General features: G+C 41.7%; 1 protein-coding gene across 1 annotated transcript in view; it reads right to left on the reverse strand.

The window, feature by feature from the left end:
- Positions 1–439: 439 nt before the first annotated feature.
- col5a3b (collagen, type V, alpha 3b) overlaps positions 440–15,060 on the reverse strand; it is a 61,480-nt gene continuing 46,859 nt past the window's right edge. Inside the window, exons 40-64 of the mRNA XM_034091804.2 lie at positions 14,248–14,355; positions 14,104–14,157; positions 13,671–13,724; positions 13,156–13,263; positions 12,999–13,052; positions 12,851–12,904; positions 12,704–12,757; positions 12,567–12,620; positions 12,338–12,445; positions 11,097–11,150; positions 10,543–10,596; positions 10,368–10,421; positions 9,779–9,832; positions 9,587–9,694; positions 9,444–9,497; positions 8,667–8,720; positions 8,472–8,579; positions 7,363–7,416; positions 7,226–7,261; positions 7,087–7,140; positions 6,300–6,618; positions 4,606–4,718; positions 4,357–4,425; positions 3,506–3,739; positions 440–1,590 (exon numbers count right to left, since the gene is read on the reverse strand). Coding sequence (XP_033947695.1) covers positions 1,444–1,590; positions 3,506–3,739; positions 4,357–4,425; positions 4,606–4,718; positions 6,300–6,618; positions 7,087–7,140; positions 7,226–7,261; positions 7,363–7,416; positions 8,472–8,579; positions 8,667–8,720; positions 9,444–9,497; positions 9,587–9,694; positions 9,779–9,832; positions 10,368–10,421; positions 10,543–10,596; positions 11,097–11,150; positions 12,338–12,445; positions 12,567–12,620; positions 12,704–12,757; positions 12,851–12,904; positions 12,999–13,052; positions 13,156–13,263; positions 13,671–13,724; positions 14,104–14,157; positions 14,248–14,355 — 2,214 coding nt within the window. The 3' untranslated portion in view covers positions 440–1,443. The remainder of the gene's footprint in view (positions 1,591–3,505; positions 3,740–4,356; positions 4,426–4,605; positions 4,719–6,299; positions 6,619–7,086; positions 7,141–7,225; positions 7,262–7,362; positions 7,417–8,471; positions 8,580–8,666; positions 8,721–9,443; positions 9,498–9,586; positions 9,695–9,778; positions 9,833–10,367; positions 10,422–10,542; positions 10,597–11,096; positions 11,151–12,337; positions 12,446–12,566; positions 12,621–12,703; positions 12,758–12,850; positions 12,905–12,998; positions 13,053–13,155; positions 13,264–13,670; positions 13,725–14,103; positions 14,158–14,247; positions 14,356–15,060) is intronic.

Here is a 15,060-nt window from a genome sequence, read left to right on the forward strand (position 1 = left end):
GCCTGTCCTGCTCATCTCTGATCGCTGGAATAATCTGTCTGTTTTCTATTTGTTTCAATCTATGAGCTAACATTTTCCCTGCTTTGTCTCCGGATTCAAAGTATGTTCTTCGTAAACGAAAAGGAGCAAAAGCTGTCTCCTCATGTACAAGTTTCTGCAAATTAGTCCTAGCGGTGAGAAGTGAGTTCCTTAGATCTAAATTGGATAGGTCTAGCATATGCTGCTCTTCTAGAGCCTTGGGATTTCACCTCTCTGCGCTTTTTTATTCTCTGCCGAGGAGAAACTAATTAACCAGCATGTTGCTTTAAAAGCCTCCCAGACAGTGGTGACATTTAGCTCAAAATAATCAATTTCGAAGCAAGAGAGGATCATCGTCTGGGGATCATAAGTGTCGTTGAGATATTTCACTTAAAAGTGGTAAAAACTCGAGGCTTTTTAATTAAAATGATACGTATGCAGTCATCAGGCCCCCTGTGTCGTTGGAAAGAGAAGTGCAGGGTGAATATTATGAAAACAGATCAAAGTGCAGACATAAAAGAGACACAGAAGGGAATTCCAAGGTGTAGAGCAGTGGATGTCTTTCTTTGCTTTCCTCTACTTAACGAACATATTCAACAAAACTAAATCTCAATATCTTAATTAAAATGTACATTTTGTACTTTTATTAAAATATGTTACTCCGTCATTTCCCCCACACAACTATGCATAGAAAGACCTTGAGGCAATAATGTGCCACAGTTTGTTTTTAGGTGTTGAAAAAATATAAAACACACTTCACAATATAAAAAAAATGCACTGCCCCACTTCCCCTTTACAAATAAATGTACTCCACAAGGAGCCACATAATAGCACCGTGATGAATAGCACTCCAGTATACATCTGATAACAGAAAATCATAACAACACAATTCCAACAACATACAAAAACAACACAGCAAATTGAGGTTTGATGATATAACAGAAACACATGGTGGGTGAATGTTGCTGAAACGTGGTGTTTTGTATTTTTCAGGATAATTCAGTAATAATAAGGTTTGGTGAAAGGTCTTTTATGGATGGGAATGAGTGCATAGATTAATAAATGTATAAACAGACAAGGATAAAACAGTGAGAGCACCACTTCTTGAAAGAGGAAGGACAGACAAATGAAATGTGTGTAACTGAGGATGTGATTGACATTCAATACATTTACGCTTCACTGCTCTCGAAAACAAGATGTGCAAGTCAGTTGTGAGAATGCATGGGATGAATAAGATGAATTAAGGAGAGTGAATAAATGTCCGCATGACAGAATGTTTACACGAAGGAACACTGTTGTAGGTTTATCTACTTATAAATATGTGGCACCAGGTAAGTCTTGAATGTAGTTTTCTCCCTGCATGTAAAAAGTGTCCATGGCTCTTTTCACAATTAAATTACTCCTGTTGGAATCTCCTCCGGCTTGTTAACCGTTGTAGCAGACCGGCCCGACTTGGAAACCGAATTTCTGGTTCCCCTTCCCAAAATCTGGCACGGCCACGTCGATGATTGGGAGCGTGGTGGACAGTGGAGCGTCAAATTCGAACACCGTCCTCTCCTGCCCCGAACGCGTCTACAGCAGAAAAACACATTTTACTTTTTTTAATATATGATTTATTTTTGCGATTTTCAATACACAAAGACAGCAGCAATACAATGCATTACCCCTGCGATTTCTAACAAAACAACCCCAAGACACAATACATCAGTTACAATTAGACAATAATCAAATAAAAAATAATAATAATTGTCAGAGAATATTTTAGTCCGATCTGTGTATTTTAGAGATGCTCAGTCTTTCCTGCATGTGCCCTGTCTGTAACTTGAGGAGGACAAAGGTCAAGAGGCCTTTTGCCTTTCCTGTGGGGGAGGGGTATGGGCACATGAGAAGTTGCCATACAAACAATTCTTTGTTCCAAGGTCTGGTATTGATTACCAAAGGCGGGAATATAGGCCACTCCTTTTCTAATGTATAGATCTGCGCTGTGCCCCTTTTAGCTCCAGAATTCGCGGGGCAGTTCATCTGTAGAGATGTGAATATACCTTGTGAATTCTCCGGCCGTTTTGTCTCTCAATAATAAAAAAATACTATATATATATATATATATAAAAATAAATTTAAAAAAAAACAAAAAAAAGACATTTTGTGAGCATTCCTTTGAGCTTTTGCGGTACAGGGGGGCGACTCAGCCAATGGGGACAGACTCCAACTGGAGGGACTTAACATGTTCTAAGAAGGGTAGCCATATTTTTGTGAACTTGAAGTCTGAGCCCCAAATTTCATTTTTTCCAATTTCACAAAGTACAGGGCATTCTTTCTCCAATGTGTATGAGAGGGGGGACGAGGACCCTTCCAATGCATCAAAATAACGCGCCTAGCCAGCGATGTGAGGAAAGCTACAAGTTCAGCGAATAGGATGGCAGTAAATGGTCAACGGGTAAGACACCAAACAGGCCAAGTAAGGGTGAGGGATGGATGGTAACAGACGTGATAGCTGAGAGTGAGTCAAAGACAGACTTCCAAAACTGAGATAGGGTGGGGCAAGTCCAAAACATGTGGGCAGAAAAACACATTTAAATAAAAAATCAGTTGATGTGTTCAATCAATACATCAAGGCTCAAAGGGGCCGCATTCTGTTTATTTTCAGGTTCATATTTGTATTTAGTGCCTCTACTCTCCATGCTTTAGTGTTCAAAAAGCTCTTTATTTTCTCATACTGTCTGTGCTGCTGCACCTCTTTTCACCCTCTGTCTGAAACTAGAGCCCAGTCTGCTCTGATTGGTTAGCTGGCCGGCTCTGTTGTGATTGGTCAACCGCTTAGAGATGTCCCGTCCCTTAGCCTATCACGTAAAATGTGTTTGAGGGAAGGGGAAACTCAGAAAGCCCAATAACGTTTCTGTTCCCACTGCTTCTCCCGAGGTCATTCAGAGGTTCGTTTTATTCTGAAAGTTCTTCAGCTCGTGATTCCTTTACGTCGACTGAATGTTCAATGTTTATTTTAATTTGCTCTTGATTCCTTTACGTCGACTGAATGTTCAATGTTTATTTTAATTTATTCTTGCACTTTGAATTGCCTTAGTATTTGAATTGTGCTATATGAATAAACTTACCTTGACTTAAGAAGGCTATAATATTTCTGTCTTGATTGATTTTTAGAATGTGTTCGCTAGTTTTATTTTAGTTTCAGTTCTTCAGGAGTTTTAGTTTTTATACATTTCATTTGAGGTTTAAGGTCTCATAAATATAGAGCTACATACCAAATATATGATTTGAGAACTTGGAATGAAAGGGCCATAATGCCATAATGCCTAATGTTTAATGTTTAATGTCCATTACATAATGTGAATTTGTTAAATGGCACAAAAGTTGAAGAAAATTCATTCACAGTTCATAGGATATACTTTCATTTTAGTAACAACATCTTCAATGACTTATTTTTGTTCTTGATGACTGTAACAACACTATTATGTATTTCTGTGTAACTCACCTGACACCCGTCGTACAGCGCGCTGATGTAATGTGTGTTCTCGTGTGTCAGCTCCTCCCCGTCGGCGCCTCTGAAGCGCAGTGCGTGTTGGTGGCCGAAGGAGGCGGCGTGCAGCCAGGCGGCCGAGTTCAGGCAGTGGTAGGTGAACGTCTGCTTGGCCGTGGCGCTCAGCAGCTGCAGGAAGGTCAGCTGGACCACGTGGACCGGGACCTCGTCCACCCCCGAGTAGGAAATCTGCACGGAGAACACCAGAATGTGTATATTGATTGTTGTGCTTTTATTTACGTCTTAATGCATATGTATAAATGTGTCTGTGCATATATAGGATTTTTATATATCCTTGTTATTGTATTCGGGATTGTGGGAAACGGTATTTGGATCTCTCTGTCTGTACACACAAACTAAAGGATTGACAGTAAAGTTGACTTTGACTTTGAGAATCACACCTATGTTATAACAGCACTGATTTGTACTTATTTACATTTTATTTTAGACTTTTCAATTCTGCTTTAGATTGATAGAGAGCCTTTTCTGCTTGACTCGTTACTGATGAGTGATTGCTGCCAAAATATCTTACTTCAATGTAATGTTTTTGACACTATAATAGATACTGAGAGGCAATGTTGACAATATAAATAACATCTGCCAAATGTTGTGAATGCTCCTTCAAATACCCACTTATTATAATTTGAGTGCATTCTACGGCCGCTTTATTAGCTACTAAACAGGATTTGACCAAATATGTCCCACATTTGCAGCATGGATTTCCTATTTGAAGTCCTTTTTCCTTGAAGTCATGAACAAAAACACACTGACATACAATGATAGCGTGCAAAATCATAACACCTTACCTGCTTTCCTTTCCTGAATTTACTGTACCAGGTGTTAGACTCCTCCCCTTTCCAAGCTGCTAGCTTTACCTGATGACAAACAAAACAATAACGACACTCAGCTTCAACTACACCGAACCAAAAGATACACAGATGCCAAGAACAAGAGAGAATGTGTGTGTGTGTGTGTGTGTGTGTGTGTGTGTGTGTGTGTGTGTGTGTGTGTGTGTGTGTGTGTGTGTGTGTGTGCGTGTGTGTGTGTGAACTCACCGACTGGAACTTCTTGGCAGGGTAAAGACACGTATCTCCCTCTGCGGTGAAGTTACAAAACACCTTGAATGAGTCTCTATGGCAACCCTGGTTTGGATCTATCCAGTAGTCACCTGGAGCGACGGAGAAAAATCGACAGTAGGGCAGACAGGTCAGAAAAACTCAAGGCTTATACTACTGTCAACAACAAAAACACCTAACAGAGAGAAATCAAACAGAAGGTATCAGTTGGAGAAGCACAACACACACAGTGTAGAAGAATAACAAAGGTCAGTTTTAATATAGTATAGATCAATGGGGCCAAATACGGCCCGCGACTTTTTACGTGGCCCCGCAAGAGCTTGCAAAGAATATAATACGTTTATTATACGGTTATATGCCGCTTTACAGAAGCAGGTTGCCCATAAACTACATGTCCCACAATGCATCTCGTTGTGTGACATGCACACTGAAGAGACTTGCAATTATTTGCCCTGGACTTCTGCTTTCAGACGTAGTTAATTACTAAGTTATTATCCTATCCGATAATCCAATTCAGAGGCAATAATGTAATATAATACATTGTTTTATATATATATTATATATGTATGTATATTTATATAGTTACAACCGGCCCTTTGAGTGAAACCTTAAAGCTAATGTGGCCCACGATGAAATTGAGTTTGACACCCCTGGTATAAATAGATAGATTGATTGAGTGTATTAGTATCAGATGTCAAAGGGCAATGTTACACACTGCCAAACCACTGCAACTGTTGAATCTAAATAAACTGAAAGAGGATATTAGGAGCATGTGAGCCTGATTGCAAAAGATACCGTATGAAGAAATATGATAGGAATAGAAGCGTATATGACGTTATGAAAGAAGACCAGAGAACAGGATTGTAGTGTTGTCCTGTACTGAGTATAAGTATTGGATAAATCCTGTTCGGCTGCACCTGAATCCACCTTTCCAGCTTCTTCTTGATCTTAAAGTTGTGTTTTTCTACACACCATGTTTGCGTTGCCGGTAGGAAATCCAGATACAATGCATTGAGACATGCAGGCAGCTATAATAACACAGTCTTGCACTAATGTACATTTTTCAAAGATATTGAAGTGACTGTTAATTTGTATATATTGATTGTTGTGCTTTTATTCATGTCTTAATGTGTGCATATGTATAAATGTGTCTGTTGTTTGAGTATATATAGGTATTGTTGGGAAAATACTGAATGTACTCTTCTAATATCAGAGCAGCACATGATATCAAAGGTCCTACGTAGCTGTGTACGTGACAGGAAGCATGATGACCTAGAAGAGCATCAGGACTGTTTTAGGCACATGATAGCTATGTGATTAACATGATGATCCGGCCTCTATGGAGATAGACATATGACAAGCATGTTTATTGCTTACGCAGGCCTTAGCTAATCTGAACTAAGCATTGAATACTGCTTTGAACCGGTATTCCTCCATCTAGTGACTCTCTCTTGTATATCAGCATATGAAGGACTCTGTTCAGGAGCTATTTGTCCCACGCAGCTCTGTGTGTGATGACTACTTCCATTCTTGCAAGGATAATAAATACATGGATCCTGATATTGAAGCTCAAGCCGGTGACGATGTTTTTGTATTCGGGATTGTGGGAAACAGTATTTCGATCTCTCTGTCTGTACACACAAACTGAAAGATTGACTTTTGACATGAGGTACCGTTGGGGAGCTCCGGGTGGAGGAGCCAGAGCTCCTTGCAGGTTCGGGCCGGGCTGAGGTACGTCCCATGGGGGTTTCTCAGACCATCCACCTCCACCTTCATCGAGGACAGAGACGCAAACACCTCCTCCATGCCTTTGCCCTCCGTCTCCTTCATCCAGGCGTCCGGCTCTGCCTGGTCCGCCTGCATCCATTCATCCTCTCCTCCATCCCTTGTTTGCTCCTCCTCCTCTTCAAGTGCAGCACCGTCCACCAAGGAGTTGGTTCTCCTCCTGCGTCCTCGCTCTGGCAGAGGGGACATGCTGACGGCTGGCTTTCCCTGAGGAGAGGAGAGGAATAGATATGGGAGAGAAAGATGAGAGAAGAAAGGAAAGAAAGAGGGGAAAGGAGTAGAGAGGGGGGAGATTAGAGGAGAAGATAGGAAAGGAAAGGAGGAATGAGGGGAGGAGATAAGATGTGAGGAAAAGAGAAGATAGGAGAGGGAAGGAATAAATAGGCGATGAAAAAACGAGAGAAGAGAGGAAAGGGGATAGGAGAGGAGAGAAAGGGAGACAAGAGGAGATGAAAGGAGTAGAAAAGAGAAAGGAAGGAGGAAAGAAGATAGGAGAGAACAGGGAGAGATCAAAAGGGGAAGAGGAGAGAAGAATAGAAGAAGGTAGGAGAGAACATTAAAGTGGGAGTTGCAAGGAAAGAATGTGGAGGGAAAGAAACAGGTGGAGATCACTTGATTGCTGTTAAATGAGTTGTACTGTTCGTGTTTGTGAACATGTCTTTAAGCAGAACTCACTGGTAGTCCTGGAAGTCCGGCTGGCCCGAGGTCTCCTCTGGGACCAATCGGACCCTGAACACAGAGCAAAGGGTGGATATGAAGCTCCAAAGTGATAATACTGACATCAGTGCAATGAAAGAATACGCGTCACAGTTACCTGGTTTCCTTTAGAGCCCTTTGTACCGATAGCTCCCTGTCAGAGGACAAGAGTTAACGTTACTATCACAAAGAGGTAAGTTTAGTCACGCACCGCTTATCCTGATGTGGAGGAAGAAGAGTTTAGGGTTTACTCACGGACAGACCCGAGGTGCCGGGGGGGCCGATGGGACCTGATGTACCAACTCCACCCTGATATCACACACGAGAGAAAAGAGAATGTGAGGAAAAGTCAGCAAGGTGTGCTGGAGGAAATACTACAACGTTCAGGTTTTTTTACATTACATGTCACTTGTTAGACGCTTTTCTCCAAAGCGACTTACATACTCAGTACTGTGGGCAATCCCCACAGGAGCACTTTGGGGTGACGTGTCTCAGGGACACAACGACATGCTGACTGCAGTGGGGTTTGAACCTGGGCCCCCCTGATCCAAACAACAACGCACAACCCACTGCACCACACGCCTCCCTAGTTTTTTGTGATAACAATTATAATTGATATCCTTTTAAAATGGGATTAAAATGCTGGGGTCCCAATGAAACAATTCTACTAGGCCTGCATGTGCCTGTATCAAAGTGAACTTCCAGTCATGGAAAAAGTCAATCTGAAGCCTTTAATGGGATATGACTATAGCAGGATCATTACCAATACAAATAAATGGTTGCTTAATACTAAAAAATAAATGTTATTAAGCTAACCAAAAAAAAATCCATGTACCAGTTTCCTAAAAAAGTACATTCAAAAGGTTTCGACCTCAGCTTTGACATTGTCTCAACTCTTTTTATGTTAGCTACATTATGCTAGTCAGGCTAGCTGATTATATATACTATAGTCAGATATACAACAGAAACTACGCATGGACATTGTCCAACCAACAGAAGACAACACTATGTCTAGCAACATCTACTGATATGCTAACTATAAGCTTTAAATAAATACAAGCAAACCAGATCGATTGCCTTCATATTTCACTAAGTCCATGAACACATTTAGTGTTTGAATGCCTTGATTTTTACAGAAAGTATCATGGTCCAAATATCAGTTTTGTTTTAAAGTGATTCTGTACATTTAACGGAACTAAAAATCAACTTTATGAGTTTCTTTGTTGACAAGAAATTTAATATACACTAATTGGGCCAGTAACACTAATATAGGGGCGTGGCCCAAAAGCCGGCACACGAGTTGCCTCCTCTTCCTGGATGGTCTGGTGTGTATCTGTGTGTTTGTGTGTGTATATTTTCAGCACCTCATCTCCTTTGGGCCCCGTCTGTCCCTGGTTTCCTGGCAGTCCTCGGTCCCCCTTCTCTCCGATGTCTCCTGGCGGACCTATCAGACCTATTAAACCCCCGTGACCCTGAACAGACATCACAAATGAGCTCAAAGTCAAAATCAGGTTAAGGTCAAAGTGAATATGTGTGTGTGTTAGGGTTAATCATGGCACCTTCTCTCCCTTCTTGCCGTGGTCTCCCTTCAATCCTGGTAATCCCGTTGGACCCTGAGCAGAGAAAATTATCATGAGGTCAAACGCATGATGCAACGCTCCGTATTATTCATTTCAAGACGCAGGAAACGCATAATCACACTTGGAAATCATTACATTCACATCATTAATAACATTTGACTTAAACAACTTTTTTATTTCCTGGGCTCCAAATGCAAACAAAATGTTAAAATCTTATACTTTACTTGATCTGATTATCTCATCATGCTCTCATTCACAGGTCATGTGATAGTATTCATTTGATGGTAGAAAGCGCATATAAAAACTCATTTGCTTTGATAAAGGGTCATACATATATATTAACGTCATTTAAAGACATTCCTGTTTGGGCGGGCGTTTGGGTAACTTGTGTGCTTTTATTATATTTGACTATGTTTTTATTGTGTTTCTATCGTGTATTGTGTTTTTCACAATGTATTGTGTTTTTAGCAGTTCTTAATACGTGGCGGCTTGTGTGGTCATTTAATCTTTTATGACTCGTATGATGTCTTGATGCTTTGTCAAGCACTTTGTGACTATGTCTGGGGAAATCGCTTTATAAATAAATGTTACTTTTTTACTTACTTACTGATACCTCTTCTAGTTTAGCAGAATAGATGTGATATTAGTGTTTTTATCACACTGTCATATACTGTCAATAGATTGCTTTATTTTCTCTTATTTTTATCATGAAATAGTATTTTTCTTCTGCGCTTTAGATTCGATGATTCATCTCACCATGGGGCCAGGCGGTCCTGTTTGGCCAGGGGCTCCGTTTAAACCCTGTTCACCCTGAGAGAGAAACACACAACAGAAGTCATTGAGCATCCATCTTTTCCACGCTCCACTTAAACCACTCCATTCTTCACTGTCTGACTCACTCCAGGGCCGTGGATCCCTCTCAAACCCTGAGGGCCGGGCTTTCCGGCGTATCCCTGGGCACCTACGGGCCCTGTCTTTCCTACGGGGCCTTCGAAACCAGCTTCCCCCTGAAACAGACGGGCAGCGAGGTGACTTTCAGGAGCTGCGAGCATTCAGCTGTTGATATTCAGAGAGATGTTTCAAACTCTCACCTTTGTTCCTTTCAGGCCGTCCTTGCCTCCCTTTCCTGCTTTTCCCAAGTGGCCCTGAAGCAGAACAATTTAAAAACATTTCAACCTGAATCTGTCAGACGCTTCGATGCACACACACTTACACACACTTACACACACACACACAAACAGTGAGATGTAGAAAGTAGCATGAACCTCCTTACTATTCTCACAAAGGACTTGAGTTTAATCTTTAACTTAAACAGACATAAGATAATTTTCTGCCACTATTGGTCTCTCGGTCAAAACAGTAATAAAAGTGAGTTTGGTGACATTGTGAAATCACTCTGGGTAAGTTGTTTTCTTCACACCATGAATAAAGCAGTTGCTAATGTTTCCGCGAGTTATAATATACAGTTTAAAAATCCAAGATCTAAAAAGTGTATCATAAATGGGGATATAATCCTATTTCTGACAACAACAAAAAACATTCCTTAATGAGAGTTTTCTCTAGGTTTTAAATTGTTGAAAACATTTGGGATAATGTAAGTACATTGCTCAAAAACAAATATAGCATCGGTCTAATTCTTTAAGACCTTTTATTGCGAAAAGTGAACATAAGAACACAAACCCTTCGGCCAGGAGATCCAGACGGTCCTTGTTCTCCGGCCGCTCCTGGTGGTCCCTGATGGATATAAGAAACTATTTATATGGCCAGTTGGATGATGATAACATCATCTTTCAGGTTTATCAAATAAAGAACGCCATGGATGATATGGTGTACGATGAGAAAGGGAGGAGCTCACAGATTTCCCGGTGTCTCCTATGTCTCCTTTGGTCCCCGCCACACCATCCACTCCCTGATGAGGACAAACATTGAACAAGAGTTACATTTCTATTGCGTCAGAAGGTAACATTGAAGTTATGCAACATCAAATGTAGAAAACCTTAATGTAAAGGGACATGCTAAGGTTGATATTATCAGGAGAGATATTAAAGAAGAATACTAAAGCAGAAGCAAGGGATTGGTGGTTGTTTAAACATCCTGTCATGAGGGAACTCTAAATTTGCCGAAATAAAAATATCTTCTTAAAAACTCATTATCTTTAGACAAGAAAAACAATTCAGGATTCAGAAAAATATTTTATATTATATAATTGTTCATTATTAATCCTTGATTTAAATGTAATTTTGACCTAATTCCATACGTAACTCTTAAATCATTGTTTCAAAAAAAGTTGTCATCCCTTTTTTTAAAACTGCATTTAAATATCAACAAGATTTCCATAAACAAAATCAAAACAATTTAAAGATGAAAAAGAGGGAAAAGAGCAAGAGGGATAGAAAGTCCAGCACTCACATTGGGTCCGGCCTCTCCCTGCTGTCCGAGGTCCCCGGTGAGACCTGGAGGACCCTGAGGACAGAAAGAGCCAATATAACATCCTATTTTAATGCTTTCATTTGCTTTGAATCATCGAGTGCCTACGAAGACAGAGAACCGTCACGACAGAAGCAGCAACGTTGAGTTAAACCTGGCAGAACATGTTGTAATGCCTTCATTTTGTGTGTCTTTTTAGGCTTATTAATATAATGAAACATTGCCCTGGAGCTTACGTAATATCTACAGAAGATATGGCACTGGATAATATTCATGAAATCCAAGAGAAACATAGAGTCCATAGGTCCTTCCACTATCATGAATATTTATGCTCAGATGTCCTGGGCTACTGGGCTATTATCTCAATCAGCCGTAGCCCCATTCAGTTCTGTAATACAAACATGAAAGTTCATTGAATAAGATATCTTTCTATTACACACGTTTTAGCTTTAAGGCTATTTCTACAGCTAGCTTTCACCCCTAGCTCACCTTCTTTAGCTTTATACAGAATGTTTCTCTGTATGAGAGTAAAGCTTTGAGAGTCAGAGTTTAGAAACTGCAGTTGGCCTTGGTTCCGCTCTGTTTTGTGTTTTTAAAAACCGATACACACAAAATCTGATGTCCAGATTAAAGGTGGGGTAGGTCGTTTTGGAGAAACCAGCTCGAGTACGCTAGAATTTGAAAATACACAACCGGAAAAAATCTGCCCCTTCCTTCAGACGTCCTCACAGAGCCCCTCCTCCAACACACGAACGCGCACATGACCAATGAGGGCACGAGATAAGTTTGTGCCCCGATGGAAGGCTGACAGGCAGGTAGGCCATCCAGTTACTTTAGCCGGGCCGGCTCAGATGATTGGTCGTGCTTTTTACAGCGCCACGGCTTCCACAGATGATATTTTGTATGGATTTTTTGTCAAAGCACTTCAGATATTCATTGCTATCGGATGTTAAGAGCATTCCATGGAATATAACAAAAAGTGTATCTCGAGCCGGTTTCTCAAACTTACCTACCACACCTTTAAGGTTTTACCTCCAATTTAACCAAATATGTAACTTTGTTTAGCCTTTCTAGGGCAATGCACAGTAAAGTATATTATGGAACAACTCTTTTAACGTGTGCATTATAATGTAGGTTCATCACAGAGCTTTGTGTTGCGTTATAATCTACAGGACATAACAGTGCAGTCATGGAGGAGGGTTTTAAGTAAGATTGCTTCTCACAGAGTTGCCCTTGGCTCCATCCTCCCCTGTTGGGCCCCTGGCTCCTGGAGGACCCGCTGCTCCTGAAAGACCAGTGTCTCCCTTCTCCCCCTGGTCTCCTTTTCCTCCCTAAAGAAACAAAGAAGCAGAGCCATCGATAAGAGAGCTGGAGCAGAAGACAAGCGCAAGAGAAGCTTTAAAGGAAAAGATTATAGCGGCAAGTCTGAAGAAATTAATCAAACCAACTCACCATGCGTCCTGGAAGACCTGTTGCTCCGGGGTCACCCGCCTCTCCGTCTTCCCCCTGAGAGAGGAGGAAATTATGTGTGAGAAATCATGGAGGAGATTATTAATTTTTGAAGGATCATAATCATACAATTTCATTACCTTTTCGCCAACAACACCCGGCGTTCCTATCATCCCCAGCCTACCAGCCGGACCCTGAACAAGACAGAAGACATCACGGCGTTTCGCCAGAATTCAAAATAAGTTTACGACAAAACGAGGATGCATGAACATTATTGTGAGACGTACCTGTCCTCCAACGGGTCCTTGAGAACCAGAGGGGCCTTGTTGACCAGGCGGACCCTGAAACCAGGAGAGAGACAGAACAGGTTATTAACTTGCAAGGAGACATGTGATATAAATCTGGGACGGATATTAAAAAGGGGTATCAGCTCACCATTAATCCCCCATGTCCGCTCTCACCCTTCTCCCCTGGCAGGCCGGGCATTCCCTGAGAAAACACACGGGTTGGAGGATTAAGCAAAACGCTCACTTTGTCTACTCAGAAGATATCACTTCATTGATCTGCAGCCTCGCTGATGGACCGATCTCACCTGTAATCCTAATGGTCCTCTGGAGCCCTTAAAGCCGCGGAGCCCCTCGTCTCCTTTGGGGCCGTACATGCCCTGCTGACCCCGCGGGCCCAGCAGTCCGTCGATACCCTGAGAAACAAAGCAGAGCAAGGAGTGAGCGACTCGATTATTCACGGTCCCATTAACAGAGGTGTAACTCTCGAAGTGTTCTTTAACAGGCACACGTTTACTTGCAGGCAGTGAGAACAAAGCTTGGAGGAGAAATCAGACTTTTTTACATCGATATCTGCTTCATGTTTAAAAGATGACGCGAGAGATATCGATCTTCTCAAAGCCAATAGATACTGAAAAATGTAATTACTCATTTTATTATTAATGCATTATGAGATAAGATTGTACAGAACTTGGGTGTGGAGAATAACTTGTAACTATGCATTTTCTACATAAGAGATTAACTTTTTGAATAATAAACAATATTATAATTTTCAAGACATCAAAAGAAGATAATCAGAAAACAAAGAGGGATATTTACTCACCGGAAGTCCTGACTGACCAACTACACCTTGAATGCCGATTGGACCTGAAGGGCCCTGTGGATGGAGAGAGAGGGAGAGAGAGAGAGAGAGAGAGAGAGACAGAGAGAGAGACAGAGAGAGAGAGACAGTGAGAGACAGAGAGAGAGACAGAGAGAGACAGAGAGAGATAGAGACAGTGAGAGAGAGAGAGACAGTGAGAGACAGAGAGAGACAGAGAGAGAGAGACAGAGAGACACAGATAGACAGAGAGAGAGAGACACAGAGAGACAGAGACAGAGAGAGACAGAGACAGTGAGAGACAGAGAGAGACAGAGAGAGAGAGACAGAGAGACAGAGAGAGAGAGAGAGAGAGAGAGAGACATTAAGATGGTCAGATGTGTTCTACTTATTGAGTTCAGCCCAGGTTGATATTCTTCTCTCGCTCCAGACTCACAGATTCTCCTTTGTCTCCTTTGCCCCCTTTCTGCCCGGACTCCCCCAGCTCTCCCTGAAGACACAGAGGACACACAGGTTATCACCACAGTATGAACACACACTATCTGTTTGCCTCTTTGACTCCCAGACACACACATCTCACCTTATCCCCGTCGTCTCCTGGGGGTCCTGCGGGGCCCACAGCTCCCATCATCCCCATAGGCCCATGCTCTCCATCGTGACCGGCAGGACCTACCGGACCCTTCTCTCCCTGAAATACAGACACAACAACAACAACAACAACAACAACAACAACAAGTGTTATTCTTCATACAAGCAGAAAAAACACACAGACATTAAAGGTCCCCTATTATACAGTTTTTCATCAATATATTACAGGTCTCAGATATATACAAAACATGTCTCTAAAGTGATTGGCTGAAACACCAAACAGATCATTGCAGCATTACCCATAATCCCCTCTGTTTCAGCCCTGTTTCAAAAGTGCTGATTCTCTGTCTGTGACTTCAGATGAAAACAAGGAGCCCCTCCCCACGCCCCTCTGAGAGACATTTGGTTACAAAGAACTCAATGGGGCTTTAGGAGGAGATTCAGGAGCAGGTGGGGGGGGGGGGGGGGGGTTACCTTGGTTGCTGATTGGCTAATGGTTACCCAAGACAACACATCGTTATGACATCATAAAGTGGCCACAATCTGATCAGCTCATTTTCAGACAGGTTTTTATAGAAATGGATCAAAAAGAGAGAGAATCTTTGTTCCTGAAACTTTCAGAGTCTCTTTCCACAGAGGGGACACATGTTGATGTAGAAGAGACATGAAGAAGAGGGGACACATGTTGATGTAGAAGAGACATGAAGAAGAGGGGACACATGTTGATGTAGAAGAAACATGAAGAAGAGGGGACACATGTTGATGTAGAAGAGACATGAAGAAGAGGGGACACATGTTGATGTAG

The sequence above is a fragment of the Pseudochaenichthys georgianus genome, chromosome 1, assembly GCF_902827115.2.
Source record: "Pseudochaenichthys georgianus chromosome 1, fPseGeo1.2, whole genome shotgun sequence".
In the NCBI taxonomy this organism is placed as follows: Eukaryota; Metazoa; Chordata; class Actinopteri; order Perciformes; family Channichthyidae; genus Pseudochaenichthys; species Pseudochaenichthys georgianus.